Below are 15896 nucleotides of genomic sequence, written 5' to 3'. Positions count from 1 at the left end.
GACAGCAGTTCTTATTAATATACACAACTCATTGTTTAGATATTCACAATATTTATTGTACCATGTTATTCAATAATTTACTTAATTTAATTTTATGTTTTTAAAAGTAGAATTAATCTTCTATACATTGACAGTGTATACACTTTTACTATTGGATGCATGACACATAATTCAAATTTGAATTTGAAAATCCAAATTAATTTTGCATATATGTCATGCATCTAACCATGACAGTATAGTATATATACTGTCAGTCAGTGTACATGAGATTTACTCTTTAAAATATTAACACTTAATATCTCAATTATGAGTGCCCCAAGAAAACTTGTTACACAATTCCTAAGCTAAATCGCTCATATCGAAACATATGCATGAATACATGCATAGAATTCAAGTTCACTTTCGTGAGTTATTTATCTCAATGAATAGCACCTATGCATAATGCATCTCCACATGCGAAAAGGACAAAACCAAATGTGTAAATTAATTAAAAGCTTAGCTAATTAACAGAGGAGAAATGTGGATAAGTTTGACAAGTAAGCTTATATGACATATATGTTTAAGGACCATTTATGTTGCTAAGCACATGGCAGTGGTGTCTTCTTACAAAACATACATAAAAAAAAATAATGTATTCTTTTTTTTTCAGACTTTTGAAGTTAGTTAATTAAACCTAATCCCAAATTTAACCCCAAAAAGCCGGCAACTCTTGAGGCAAACCCAAGAACTTAACTACCCAACCCCCCAATCCCGAAAAAACGATATGGGACTACGGAAAAGTTAGTAGGGCAACCTCTACTAAGCCTTAAAATTAGTAGGGAAAGTTATAACTTTTGATGTATTCATCTCCAACAATTTTTGACATTAGTTTCCAACTGTATCTTTCCTGGGTTCTTCTTTTTTCCCAATCATTGATGGAATCTAATATGGAAATTAATCAACTCTATAATGTTGTTCGTATAAAGTTATAATATCTAATGCAAGAAATAGACAAGACTAATTACCAACCAAAATGACAAGCACGGCAAGGATACCGAGTTTGAGATGTAACAATGATCCATCTGGGCACTCTGCAAAATGCAAAAATAAGAAGTACTAGTCCTCCGTTTCATTTTATGAAAATCATTTAAGGCATTTTACTTGGCTTTGTTCAAAATTCAAAAATAAGTTATTGTACAATAGAAAGCAAGAATAAATATATGTCATGAATTATTTGAAACCTTCCATATCTGAAAATAAAAAAAAATACAAATAAAAGATAGACGGCGGTTTTTGAGAGTGGGATATAATCCAATTATTTTAAGTTTCTTTGTAAAACAAAGGTTTTATTTTCAACTATTCCATCCTCTCTTCTCGATTTGTCATTTTCATTGTTATTAAAGAGATGAACAAGATGTTGTTGGTTCTGGATAATTTTGTGATATGAAGTAAGAATTATGCTACCCCGCAAAAAGGTTGAAATTCCACGAATTAGATGTCATAGATTTTAATTATCCTGTTCCCTTTCCACTTCTTCAATTTTATCCTTCTCCTGCTAGAAAACCAAAAAAAAAAAAAAAAAAGACTACCCCGCAAAAAGTTAAAGAAAGAAAGGTGCCTTTCACTAATCTTTTTAATGGTTGGCTTAGCAACCTCCCCAAGTGTCTAACTACATTTAATTAAGTACCTAACTAATTCTAAATGTGCGTACAGTCCGGCAAAACAACGTATGCCTAATTGCAAGCTCATGCTCACTCCTTTCCACAAATTAAAATTCTGTTTGTTTTCCTTTTTTTTTTTTAGAGTTAAAAAGATTCAAGAAACTGTCATTCTACTGTAGGAAAATGACAAAACATGCAAGCATTAAAGAAGGTTATGATCGAAATTCAAATTACAAACTTTTGATGTTTGAAAGTATGACAACTTCAGTGTACCACAATGGAAGTACTAGGGTAGTAGCTACTCTAATTTATTGCATGTAAATCAAAAGAGTAAAAACTCAAAATTCTACGATCTCGAAATTTTGAAATACTAATGCTGTGGTAATTTCTTTTACCTCTACCATCAACCTAAGCAGTAATGATTGAGCGTTGAAAGTTTGGCCAAAGAATAATGTAGAGAAGAAAACAAGAAATTGTGGATATTTTGCACATTTTGTGAAGAGGGTTGTCCTCTACACAACGTGCAAAGCCATGTGAGCATGTTCCACGATCTGACCCCCCTCTCCCTCTCTACACAATGTCCAATTTTTTTCTGTGCATTTTTTTGTTAGTTCGTTTTCTGAACGTACATTTTCCTTGATATCCAGCCAGTTGTAAAAAAACATAATGTACTACTACAGTTGCTTTCATTGATCAGAACAAAGGTTAGAGGCGAAGTCTTTATCACCAATCCTCTTTTTCTGTTCTGCGGTAGTAAAAAAGATTGAAAATTTATGGTTTAAGACGTTTCTTGTTTAGTCTATTGTCAACTTTCCATAGTCACATTGTATATATCGCTATATAATGTATGATTATCCTTCCAAAAAACAGATAACCATGATGAAATTGAAACCCTTTGAGTTAGTTGCAAGATTTGAGAGAGTTATATTATGATCAAAGTTCACTGCCGATATTAATTTCTTGCACAAAGAAAGAAGAATTGCATGGAACATGACGGGACCTCATTATTGCAAGAAATTTTGTTTCATTTGTAACAGACAAGGAAAGGGAAATGAGTGGATGAACCCATTATTCTTGACATGCAGGGGCCATAGCCATGGAAGATGGGTTGTTGGCCAAGCTGAGAACAACCCATATTTGCTCGTTTGACTCATAAAAACTTGATGTAGACTTCCCTTTCTTGACCATTTTCTGTAGTTGAACCAATCATACACGATTCAGATAATTTAATCAAGATGGAATATGGATTCCTTTTTACTACACTAACAGTTTAGTAAAAAAAATTTATTTTTATACTAACGGTTTTAGATGTATGGCATATTTTTGTACAATTTAAGTTCATATTATGTGGCATGATCTAAACTTACTAGTGTAAAAAAAATTATACACCGACAGCGTATAAAAAAGTTATCCATACAATGTTGTACATACTAATTTCCTGAAATGCTACAACATTTATATATCTTAGGGGGTACACCACAATATATACAGCTCAACATTAGACTGGATCATTTGTCCTCCCACATACCTAAGACAACTAAGTAAAGACTTAAATATATTTGTCCTATGATTGCTTACATATAGGCGTTAGACTAAATGAACCACAATACAACTGAGGATTAGACTGGATCATTTGTCATCCTATACATCTAAGGCAACTAAATAATTAATGATTTGGATATATTTGTCATATGATTGGTTTAAAATAAATGAAGCTCATATGTGGACAAAAACCCTTCAATCCTTTTTAATTTAAAGAAGAAAGATTTTTTTCATTCTCAGCAATTAAGAAAAAAATCGTGTTGTTGATTATTTGATCTTTTTCACTAGAATGAGATGGAATTGACTCTGGGTTTATCATCATTTTAAAGATAAAATTGTGTTTTTAAAAAAAATATTGATGTTAAGGGAAAAATTGACCATTAAGTTTGATCATTAATTTTGGAAAATAAAGTGACTAAAAAGTAATGTTAATGAAAAAATTGACAGTGATACCAAATATTAAATCGGTAAAGTGATTATAACCTAAAAAAAAAAAAGGGTAGTGCAATTATATAGTGAGAGGTGGCAACTTGGTCTGTTCCCATCTGAACAGGATGGCAACCCATCACTTTGTCTAGATGGACTTCGGTCAAACAGAACTTTGGAACGAATGCGATTGTAACGCCATATCGACATGGGTTGTCTCTTGTTTGCTGTTTGGAAAATGATTGAGCCCATTCCATGACCAGCCTCTGAAATCGATGGGCCAGAGTCAGTTTTATTTCTTTTTATTTACAAAGTAAAAAAACATAGTAATAAATAAACTAACAAAGTTAAAAGAAAAGGAAATATCAAAAGTGAATTTTTTTTTTTTTTTTAAAAAAAGCACCTCTTTCAAATCATCTACTTTGTGCTGTGTCCCTCTTTTGTGCATTTTTTTCTTTTTATTGCTTTCGAGAGTTATTACAGTATTTAGTGGTTCAGAGAATAATCCAGTTGCATTTTCGCCTTTTTCCTATCTTTTTTTTTTCATTTATTTTTTTCATCCTCCACTCCACTACACATATTTAGCGTCAAAAATTTAGCAACACCGTTCATGTTTAGTTGTGTAAGTAAGTTTTTGTACTTGATATTCCATGTCTATGCTAATTTGATTACTTCACCTTCTGATTTTGTACAATCAATTTTTTCTTTTATTTTATGTTCTCACTGCTTTTGCACATCGATTTAAAAATTTTAATGTTCAAAATAGGTTAAAAATCTAGAATTTATGTGATAATAACTTTAGATTATTTTTCCCGATATTCACTTTTCATAATCAGTTTTTACAAAACTTGAGCAAACAAGAACATAGACTCTACATATGGACAAAATTTCAGTCCATATCTGGGAGCCAGCTTTGTTTGGACTGTAATTTTTTGCAGAAAAATTTTTACATTTTCTGTAAACACATTTTTCAATTACATTTTTATTTCACATAACATACATCAAATAATTACAGACCCTCCGTGGATAACTCGGTTGGGACTGATCGTCTGTAGTTACAGCAAGGTCTCGGGTTCGACCCTCATGTGCTATCGTTGTTGGGTATCTTTGGAACAAAACTCTGCCTCCCCTGAGGGGATTATCCTCCTGACCTGAGAAAAAAAATAGTTACAATTTATTTTTCTACAAAATCTTTTAAAATTAGCAATCTAAACGGTCCTAAGGACTTTATAGATGTATCAAAAATCTCCAAAAGCTTTCTGAGAACAATTGGAAAGATATCATATGCCTACTGGGACTTTATAGACGTGCTTATTGGTGTAGTGGGATCGAGGTGGAAACTAGAGGTGGCAAAATGGGCGGGATGGGCGGGATTTGCTTGGGTTTGAGATGGAACCGAGTCATATGGGTTTGGGTCCAACCTTACCCATATGTGTTTTGGGACTAACTTGGGCGGGATCATTTTGGGATGGGTTTAGATTCATCCCGCCCAATACCCAAATTCATTTTCTACATATTTTTTTTCCTTTAATTCATTTTTTATTTTTTTATATAATTTTAATATTTTTGATTTATTAAATTTCTTTTAGTTTTATTAAATAAACATGCAAGTGCTTTATACTCAAGATTCCCACCAAAAATTGGATTAACAAATAAAGGAAAAGATAGATATACAGCCATATTCCAACATATATCAAGATGGCCAAGGTCCTTAGGATGTTGAATATTTATCCTCATCATTGTCCAAGGATGACAGGTCTAAACTAACTGAAATGCTGGAAATTCTTGTGGATAATGACTAAGAAGACTACTAGATTATATTCGCTGGTATGACTATAAAAATTGTTAAAGATAATTTTTGAATCTAAGACTCTGTTTGGATTGACTATTTTTTCAAAAAATAAGTTTTTCAAATACAATGTTACAGTAATATACAATAACTCAAGAAACATCCCATCCATATTAGTATATCAAATATTTCAAAAAAATTTTATAGTAAAAATTTTTCATATACACGGCTACAATAAAATATTTCAAAAACACCTACCAAAAACAGCTAATCCAAACGGAGCCCTTGCCATTTGAGCCCAATGGGTACCCAAGTATTTCCCATCCTTTCCCATTCATTAATGGGTATAGTTGGGATGTGTCCCAACTTAAACCCAATACCAAATTATAATACCCATCCCGCCCAAAGTTCCTTTGGGCATGGGTAGCCCATTGGGACTTGGGACAAATTGCCAGCTCTAGTGGAAACCGAGTTTATATTTTTGGTTGTATGGATGACTATGACAAAATTCCACATCAGTAGAACTTCAATGGATTTAACGTGGAATCCTTCAGCTGTAACCAAGTCACATCTAAAATAACTCAAGGACCAAATTCTGGTGAGGTGCACCAACTATATAAATGTAGTGTATATGGAAGAGTTTTCTTTTTCTTTTTATTTATTTATTTATTTCCCTTTCTTGAAGAAACAAACAATTGATAAACCACCAACTATACCATATCTTTTTGGGACCTACCAATTATTTCAAAGTCAAGTTACTGAAAATTGTTGCACAATATTTGGAGTAATATATATAGATAGTTTAACATGTGACGGTATGAAAAATGAGAATTAAAGCAATCACATGAAAGTGTCCTTTGATTAATTGTTAAGTGTGATGGTTGTTGTTGTTGAGATATATAAATAAATGCCTTTCAATCAACTACTTTTGAATGCATTTGCTCTCAATTTTCAATTAGCTAAAGAAAAAGATCGAGCTAGAATAAATAATGGGGTTTTGTTTTAGTACGAAAAATGTGTATATATAATGGAGTTGAAATAGTCAGGGCAAATTTAGATCTCTCTCTCTCTCTCTCTCTCTGTCCAAGTTTATATAAGTACATTGCTAGTGGCAATGTGAGGGAGTTAAACGCTGAATTACAAGTGAATATGATCTGTAATCGACAGATCACAGGTTCGAGTCATCAAAAGAATAAGTGGAAAACAACTGTTAATTTTCTTTAAAAAAAAGTTGGCATTGCTTAAATTTTGTACAAGTTATGAATGACGTTAACTCAAACAAAAAAAAAAGAATTAATCTTTTATATATTAACTAATGAATAAGGGAAAAAAGGACAATATTTTGATTTAAGATTTGTAAAAATTCCTGACTAACTGTTCATGAAAATTAAATCCAATTATCCAACGATTTATCTAATTTATCTTGTAAAGCCATAATCATGGCAAACTTTTGACATGCTTCGTCCTATTGACTCACTTAAGAGCTAAAACTCCAATAGCACCAAGGTTTAATACGTGTTGAAGTAAGCATTCATTAATTTCAAACATTTCTACCAAAACCTAGTCTCTTCTTTGACGGGCTTTATCCTACTTTTCTGGGATAACAAAGGAAAAAGTCATTGAAATCTCGTATAGGTTTTCTCGTAAATTAATTGCAAACTAAGAACAGGTCAATTGTGTAAATTACAAAAGTTTACAAGAAAACCAAGGGTTAGAAAGCATTGCCCATTTGCCCTGCCCGCAATCATGAATGTTATAGAAGATAGTAAAGGCTAGCTGGTGGGCAGGTACTTTGCGAGCCTTCAACTTCTCTCAACTTCTCCGTTTCTCTAATTTCTCTCGATTTCTCCTCCTTTTTAAAAAAGTCTTCCCTCAAAGAGGAAAACCATCCTATGGTCTCCTTTCCATAAATTTTGCTTCCTTTTTTTTTTTGTTTTCCTAAAAAATTCTCTTCTAAGTTTTTTTAGTGAGAGTTTTCATTTCTTTTAGGAATTCCAATTCTTAATGAAAATTTTCTGTTCTCTTAGGAATTCTTATGGACATTTTTGTATTTTTTTTATCGTTAGATATGAAATTCTTTTTGAATTTTGAATGTATTTCAACCGATCCCAACATTATTATTGGAGTTTAAAAGCGTTGATTAGTAAATACGACGAATGCAACATGTACATAAGGGAGTTGCAGTTATTTATCTGTTACAAGACAACTTTAAAATTTCGTGTATTTTTTTTCAAATTTGTTCATAATATTTGAAATCTATTATATATATTTGTTAAATTGCATATCTATAATTTCTTAACCTGCTATTTGGGTAATGATGTAGATCAAATCATATACGAAGATTTCAAACTATTTGTTAATGCAAATTTGCTTCCTATAAAAAAAAAGGAAATAAGCTTAATTAATCACAAAATTAGCAAGAGTAATTTAATAAGTATTAAGAGTAATTTAAGTTCTTTTTTTTTTTTTTGGAGGAAAGAGTAATTTAAGTTCTACCGTCATACGTCATTTGGCCACTCTTTCAATTTCAATATAATATCATATCAACGTCCATTGGTCAACTAAAGCAAATATCATATCCTGAGCCATCCATACATCTAATCACAGCATTTAAACATGAGGGATTCTATTTCTAGGTGATTTAGTCCTAATTATCCAAACAATTTATAATTATCAAAATTTTACGTTTAGACTCGTTTTTAAGTTGCACTGCAACGGTAAAGCAATTTATATTGGATAATAACGGTTAAACAATTTAAACACAAGGATCTTAATGAAATAGCTCTGGCTTAACGTTCAAACATACCCTAACTCAATGTGATGCCAAAAAAAAAAGAAGTATTGAACAAACTATAAATAGACAAAAAAAAAAAAAAAACCTCTTAATCCTCGACTGTATGTATTACAGTTTTGAAAAGCAGAGGTGTGTTTGGATATGAAAAAATTTGATAAAAAATTATTTGGAATAGAGTGTGTTTGAATAGTAGATTATTTGGGATAATTTTGTAAAAAAATAATGTAGCACTTTTCTGATATTATGTTTGTGAGATAAAAAGGTGGTTGAAAAATATGTTGATAATGCTAGCAAATAAATTTTGGCAAATTATAGTAATAGCACCTTTTGTGATAAAAATAATTGAGAATATAAAAAATTGGTCGAAAAATGTGTTTATAATTAAAGCCAAATAAAATTTGAATATATATATATATATATAAATATATATATGCAAACCCGTGTTTTTTTTATACCTAGATAACAATCTATTAGCTTTGCTTAATCAAATTTAAAATTATGCTACCTTACAACTTCCTAAAAAACACGTTTCTTTGCATTTCACTTTGGACTTTTGAATTATATTCACATTTTCATTTTACTACCTAAACTTTAATTTAAATTATTTGATACTTAAACTTTAATTTTAAATTATTTTATTTTCTAATGTATGAAATGTGTTTCAAATATATCAATGAAATTATTTCTGTGATTTTAAGTAACCAAAGTGAAAATTATCCAATTTCTAAAAAAATCTTCCAATATGTAATGTCTTCTTCTTTTTTGGTATAGTATACATATTTTTTCAAATCTCAATTTTAATTAGTCTTAAGTTTACTAATTAGGAAACAAAGAAGGGACTAGCAAAAAAAAAAAGGAAACAAAGAAGGGACTAGCAAAAAAAAAAAAAAAAAAAAAAAGAAAAAGAACTCCCATTGAAAAAACATCTACTACTATATAACGCTGCATTCGGTCACTGCTGAGCACGGGTCAATGGTAATACCGCCCAAATTCAATTCTTTACCCAATCAGGATTCACGACCATTTCGTCCGGCCAGCGCACCAGCCACCCGACCAAACTCTTGTTTTCGATATTTCAAAATCTTCCCCAAATTTCGATCCCTCCGCCAAAATTTCCACCTTCTCTCTCACACACTCACGCACCAGCATTTCACCCACTTTCACTCTCTAAAGCCGCCCCCGCCCCCGCCCCCGCCAATGTCGTTGTTCCGGTTAGCTTGATTTTTGATGGCCACCTCAGCATTTAAATCAACTACCAAGAGGTTATCTGTCGGCGGCGGGAGCTCATCCGGAGCGTCCGCTGATGACTCCTTCAGCTCGGGTAATAATGACTCAGCTAAAGCTCACCGCCGGTCGAGGAGTCTGAGCCACTTCTCGCGACGGCTTCCCTTGGAGCTAGAAGAGGAGAGTTCAGGTACGGCTGCAGCTGATTATAGAGGTGCACCAAGGGGCAAGTTCGTGAATACCACTCGAGGATCGGAGGCTTTGGAGATTAGTCTCGATGATCTAGCTCTCGAATTTTTCTCTAGTAATAGTACTAATGGTGACGAGGCAACTGAGAGCGGTGAGAGAGGGAGAAGCCGCTCGGCCAGGCGTGGCCAGGAAATTGGGCGTTGGGCGAGTGATACGGCGTCGTCCAGGAGGCGTGGGAGGTCGGTTTCTAGACATCGTGACGGTGTTGAGCATAAAAAGGTGGTTTCGGGTGGTAATGAAAGCAAAATTGGAACTTCTGAGGCAAATTCTAGGCGGAGGAGATCGCTTTCGGTGGCGCGGCATCGAATTAGTGACTCAGAGGTTGTGTCAAATTGTACCGGAAGCAAAATCGGAACTTCCGAGCCGAATTCGAGGCGGAGAAGATCGCTCTCAGTGGTGCGCCATCGGGTTAGTGACTCAGAGGTAAAAAACCTGAACATGTTGCTTACGAGCTTATTATTATTTGCTAATGTGCGATTAGTTTTACAGTTGACGAGGAGCTCTAAAAACTGAATTCTGTCAATAATTGCAATCCAAACTATAAAATTTCTACTTTGTTTAGTCTGAGTCCAGCAAATTCGAGACAAATTTTGGTCAATTGTTAAGGTCATATTACTTGTTAGGTTGAATGATTATCACACGAGAAGAAATATTCCCAGGACGAAATGGTATTTTAAAATAGCTACAATTTGGTGTACTTCTGTAATTTGCTAAAAAAGCTGGAAATGATGTAAAGTTATATGCATGATGTAAAGTTTGTCATCAATCAAAAGTCTACTTCCAAGTTCATAAGAACATGATCTCAGATGGTAAACCAAATAATGTTGGATTCCAACTTAGAGAAAATGGAGATTATATGGGAAATTGGGAAAATCAAGAAATGCTTAGGTCATAATGCATAAAAAAATCTTTCTATGAGTAGTATGGTTTTACCATGTCATCACCGTTCTAGTCTTCTGTCTTTCTCTGTTGACAGAGTGATGCATTTCGAAATTCTCAGAGTCATTACAATGCGAAGAGTATCAACAGCTGGAACAGCCAAGTTCAGAAGACATCAGCTTCAGCGGATCGGCGATTGCAAAAGTCAGCCAGCCAAAAAGATCTTGCTCATTTACATGATGGATATTCTGTAAGATTCGTAACCTTATATGTTTAGAAGCTTTAGTTGTTCTCTGTTGTTCGGCTGTGCTTGCCTTGTATCACTATATGAGGGAATTATGTGAGCATCTTTCTTGAAGGCTTCCCAAAAAATTTGTTATTGGCGTTTCTAAATCTATTAGCAGTATAAAATTAAAAGCTACATACATTAACTTCTCATGTAATTCTTTTTCTGGATGGTGAGTTACGGTAAGTTCTGGTAGGATAGCTTGAGTACAAAAGTTGTTCTAACCTTTCTTGTGGGACCTGTCAGAGTCACTCTTCAGCCTTAACTGATGAGGAAACAAAGGATGCTCGATGTGGGAAAAATGGAGCTGAGAGAACTATTCGAACAGCTTATGCTCAGAAGGTTGGTTGATTTTGCTCTTCCCTGTCATTTTTACTTGGAAAGTTTCTGCTTCACAATTTTCATGTCTTTTGACTCTTTAGGCTCAACATCCTAATGAGGGTGTTATAAATAGCGGGTTATATGAAGTGATGTGCAAAGAACTAAGATATGCTGTTGAAGAAATCCGAACTGAACTTGAACATGTAAGTTATATATTGCAAACAACAGAAAAGTCTACATGCCTACAATATTTTGTGGTTCAGCTGTTTGTGCATGCAAAGGAAGCTTGCTTGTCTAAGAGGTTTAGCGCTTTCATTTTTGGTAGGCCAGGGTAAAAAATGATGAAGGAGTGCCCTCGGACTCTAATGGTCTTCAAGTGTTAGAAACTTATGCAACAAAGTTGGAGCAGGTACACTGCTCTTTGCTGTGTGGGTTTTGTTCTAGATTCGATGTATTTATTTCTTTTATTTGGAAAATGGAAATGCATCTAACTAACACCAAATTTTTGGAACTCTATAACCACTTATGCCGTTTATGGTGTTAGCTCATCATGGTTATTACCAATGTTTGGTTCTTAAAGTACGGCTATCAATTATCTCATGTGTCTCCACTCTTTCCAGAGTTTTTGTCATAATCACTGAGGATTGAATAAATAGTTATCCTCTCTAGCCCACCTTATCACTTGTTTATGCCTTCAAAGGTCATATCTTCTTCACCTCTAGGGACACATCAAGAAATATGTCAAAACTGGCCTTTCTTTTTTTACCTTGACTTTTATACCCCTGTGAAGGATCTCAATGCAGGATGGGGCAATTACACGTAGATAATGCAGGAGACAAGTTTTTCCTTGCCAATCTTGTATTTTCTTGTTTCTCATCTATCACACAATCGATTCATTTGTCACATCTCAATCAATTGTGGAGTGCACTCATTTACTGCTGGGTCGTGCACTCCTGCAATCCTGCTATGGATCTTTGTCTACACTTGTAATAAAGATCAGGTCATCTCTATCTGCACTTAAGGGTGTTCCACTGATCTTGCAAACCTTACTCCTTGATAGCTTTCCCATATTTTATGAGCCTTCCTTTTAGGTAAAAATAGAGAAATAATTCAGTTGAGGGTATTATAATGACAAACTGCTTTGCGTGTAATTTGAAAATTTGTTGGAGCACTTCCTAGTGTATAACGTGCATAATTCTGTTCAAAATAACCTGTTGGAGATTATTTAAAGTTCCTTGATAACCTTAATCATGAGAGTAGACAGGTGATATCTGAACTTAGGTATCTCACTACATCCATTACTTTTTTTACCCCCCCTCTTATGTTTGAAGTTTAATTCCTGTATCAGTCTCAGAAGCGTAAACAAGATTTACTTGCCGAAATGTTGTTGGAGGAGCAGCATGGTCGGGAGCTTTCAAAAATTGTTAAAGAATTACTTCCTGATTCAAAATGCTTGTCTGATGGTATAAAACCAGCCAGAGCCAGAAAGGTATCGCGCCCTTCATCTCTTCTACTCAAGTTCAAGAGGAGCATGTAATTTTTATCATTTACAGTTACATTGGTATCATGTTCAGAGGGCATTTTAAAAATGCAGGATTTTTTCTGATAATGATATATTATCTCTTTGCTATTTACAGAGGAGTACAGACAGAAATAAGATGTCTAAACGATTGACTGAGGAGGCGGAGAGATACTTTGAGGACTTCATCTCAAATGTGGAAGATACTGATATATCTTCATTTGATGGAGAAAGAAGTGATGGGAGTTCAACTTTAGGAGGAATGACAAAGCCAAGAGATTCTATAATTAGGAATACTGAAGGTTTCCAGAGCCCAGTAGGATGTGATCCACATCCTGTGGAGATGGAGGGCATTATTTTGCCTTGGTTACAGTGGGAGACTAGTAATGATGGTTCTGTATTGGACAAGGTCAGAAAACACACTCCCATAACTCCAAAAACTTTACAATGGGATGCAGAACAGGTGAGTTAAGTGCTGGTCTTTCTGCAAAGAACCAAATCATACTGTTTATCCTTCAATATTCAATGTTTTGTGCATGATAATTGTACCTATGATCATGATGTTGTATCAAACTTTTACAGGCCTATTAAGTGATGCTTAAAGGAGTAAAACTGAAAAGAGTAAAAGGTACAAACACCACACAGAGAGAGGGGAGAGAGAGAGAGGGAGAGATGCTAGGGGAGGGGTGGTGGTTGGGCTGGGGGAGAAGGATATAGAGTATAATAAAATTGAAACACAGGGAAGAATTTGGGGATGAGAGGATGAATTATTAATCTCAGAGGGTGAATAAATGGGATTCTTCTACAATTTGAAAAAATAATTTACTAAGTGCATGGGGAGATGAAATGAGAGTAATTCTGATCTTGTCCATTCAAATGCCATATTTATTAACTTTTTTGCTACTTACTGTGTAGAAGATATTTTTTCTAATATTTTTAGGTAAAATTTTGGGAAGATGATAGTTTTTCAAGCGTGAAATGCACATTATAAGCTCAACTCACTGCTAGAACAACTGAATTCTGTTTTCTGCTACTTACTGTAGAGACAATATTTTTTCTAATATTTTTAGGTACAATTTTGTGAAGATCGTGAAATTCACATAATAAGCTCACTACTAGAACAACTGAATTCTGTTTTCCTAGGATTATTAATTTTGTGTCATATCATTGTTTTGTATGAGGCTTAACATAAAGGTGATGTACAATTGGCAGTTCTCTTTCATATGGATCTCATACATGAATGGAAACAAGTTAAGATACTTTTCTGAAAGCTGTTGTGAGTACAAAATCTTGTACTTCAACACTTACATAAGCTCAAAGAAACTCACAATTTTCAAAATCAGTGATTTCTTGTGCTCATTAATTGTCATCTCTAAGAGAGAGAGTGTACTCATCTGTAATAAAGATCTGCTTGGGCATGTCAACTTTGCATTAGAGCAGGGCAAACGGAATAAATATACATTGGCAGCAAAGGCGAGTAAGTTTTGTACTTCTCATTCGCCCTTGTTTTTGGAGTGTGGGAAGATAAATTGAACCATTTGTCCTCTGAGAGAAGCCGTTAGGCAGTGGTTTTTTGGTAAAAATGTGACAAACATACAAATGGCATCTTCAGCGCATTGAACTTTACATTCTTTCTCATGGTTCCTTTAGCTGATTTCATTGCATTCAATTGTTAAAACTATCTGGGTAACAGCCTTTAAACAAGATACTAATAATTACTATGCCTGCAGTCTTGTAGTAGGCTCTCCGTGTTCTATCATTGTATCTTTTATCCTCATTTATGTAATTTAATCATTAAATTGTGTAGGCTATATCCGTGAAACGAGATCTTAGTGATTACTCCATCAGTAGTCATGGGAGTTCGAGCCCAGGATTTATCAATGTTCATTCGGTGAACTCAAGTGTAGATGATAGAGAGAAATCTAGGGACTCTGGAATTCGCCTGATGTCAAGCTTCGACATGTCAGAGTATCTTTTGCTTCGCCGGAATGATGAACTTCTGTATGAAAGGTACAAAGAGCGAAACCGAATAAATTCAGGCGGTCTTTTGCTTTGTACTAATGTGCTCTAGTTTAGTTTCTCAAAGAATATTTAGATCCAACGTACAATGAGTGAGTGCAACTGTATGACATTTGTAGTATTGACCGTGGCAGTTAAATTGGTCCCGCTAGACTGCATAATTCTTTTGTATTTACATCTCCTTTCCATTTCCCCTAACAAATAAGCCCAATATTCAGCTTGTTTGCTTGGAGATGTAAGCTTGGTTGTAAGACTAAAGAAGAGGTACATAAAGGCTAAAGCCATTTTTAGTTCGAGTTGGGTAACGGCATGATGCAATGCAGCCATTTTTTCATGCTTAGAAAGGAAATGGATACTACAGAACTGATTGCTATTTCCTTTGAGGCTAAAGGTGCCTGGTTCATGTGTGACTGAACTGGGTGGAAAATATAAGTTGACCAAATGTAACTGAATTGTCAAGGGCATAAAAGGGTTTTTGATTCCGAGTTGGTGATTAGAAATTTGGACCGAAATTTCTTGTTTTTACTTCCTAGCTTTCACTTTCTAAAGACTAAAAGGAGAAGAGATAGGGGTGTCATTGGAGCGGGGGTGGGGCGGGGGACACCTCCCCCAACCCCCGTCCCGTTGCATTTTAATTCCCCTTGCCCCCGCCCCCGCCCTACCTCGCTTCTCTCGTGGGGTTCAAAAATTTTTATTATAATTAAATTTGAGCAAATAATTAAGTACTAAAAGATCAACACATCATCAAATTATTATTCATTGTAACTTCATAATTGAAACTCATAAAATAATTAAACAAAGGTTATTTGAATACAATTTAATATGATAAAACAAATATAATTAAAATAATCAAGTTTTCACTTTTGGTACAAATACAATCACTAAATTATTATCGTCTTTTTTTTTTTAGAAAAAAAGTGTTATTGTATTAAGTGTAGTTAGGAATTTAACATAAATGTATTAATAAATTTAGTATAAATAACTAATAATTTCTATTAATAAATATGTATAATTAGTAATATAATTGATAATATCATTATATATATAATTATGTACATATATATATTTTTTCAAACGGGTGTTCGGGGTGGGGGAGTATATCCCCGCCCCCCAATGACCCCCACAGGGCGGGTGCCCACCCGTTGCCATCCCTACGAAGAAATGAGCTTATTTTAGTTACGTTATCTGATGGGAGTGTTGGGGAAAGC

At 34.1% G+C, this 15896-nt stretch overlaps 1 protein-coding gene across 2 annotated transcripts; it reads left to right on the top strand.

Annotated features, from left to right (window-relative positions):
• Positions 1 to 9155: 9155 nt before the first annotated feature.
• Positions 9156 to 14993, top strand: LOC113739822 (uncharacterized). 2 transcript variants are annotated; one of them, XM_027267169.2, is made up of 8 exons: positions 9156 to 10087; positions 10641 to 10793; positions 11076 to 11171; positions 11252 to 11353; positions 11476 to 11559; positions 12499 to 12639; positions 12788 to 13132; positions 14477 to 14993. In XM_027267169.2, exons 1-8 carry the CDS (start codon positions 9419 to 9421, stop codon positions 14738 to 14740), a joined length of 1854 nt encoding a protein of 617 aa, XP_027122970.1. In that variant the 5' UTR covers positions 9156 to 9418; the 3' UTR covers positions 14741 to 14993. The 2 variants fall into 2 exon arrangements, with proteins under 2 accessions (XP_027122970.1, XP_027122971.1); XM_027267170.2 differs by having other exon boundaries at positions 9171 to 10087; positions 10665 to 10793.
• The last annotated feature ends 903 nt before the right edge of the window (positions 14994 to 15896 follow it).

This window comes from Coffea arabica, chromosome 4c, assembly GCF_036785885.1.
Source record: "Coffea arabica cultivar ET-39 chromosome 4c, Coffea Arabica ET-39 HiFi, whole genome shotgun sequence".
Taxonomy (NCBI): Eukaryota; Viridiplantae; Streptophyta; class Magnoliopsida; order Gentianales; family Rubiaceae; genus Coffea; species Coffea arabica.
This window is presented reverse-complemented; position numbering and strand designations above follow the sequence as displayed.

Coding starts and splice junctions, on each gene's coding strand:
- LOC113739822 (XM_027267169.2), top strand. CDS start 9,419: ATGGCCACCTCAGCATTTAAATCAACTACCAAGAGGTTATCTGTCGGC. Junction 11,354..11,475: donor TCCGAACTGAACTTGAACAT/GTAAGTTATATA, acceptor CATTTTTGGTAG/GCCAGGGTAAAAAATGATGA. Junction 11,560..12,498: donor ATGCAACAAAGTTGGAGCAG/GTACACTGCTCT, acceptor TTCCTGTATCAG/TCTCAGAAGCGTAAACAAGA.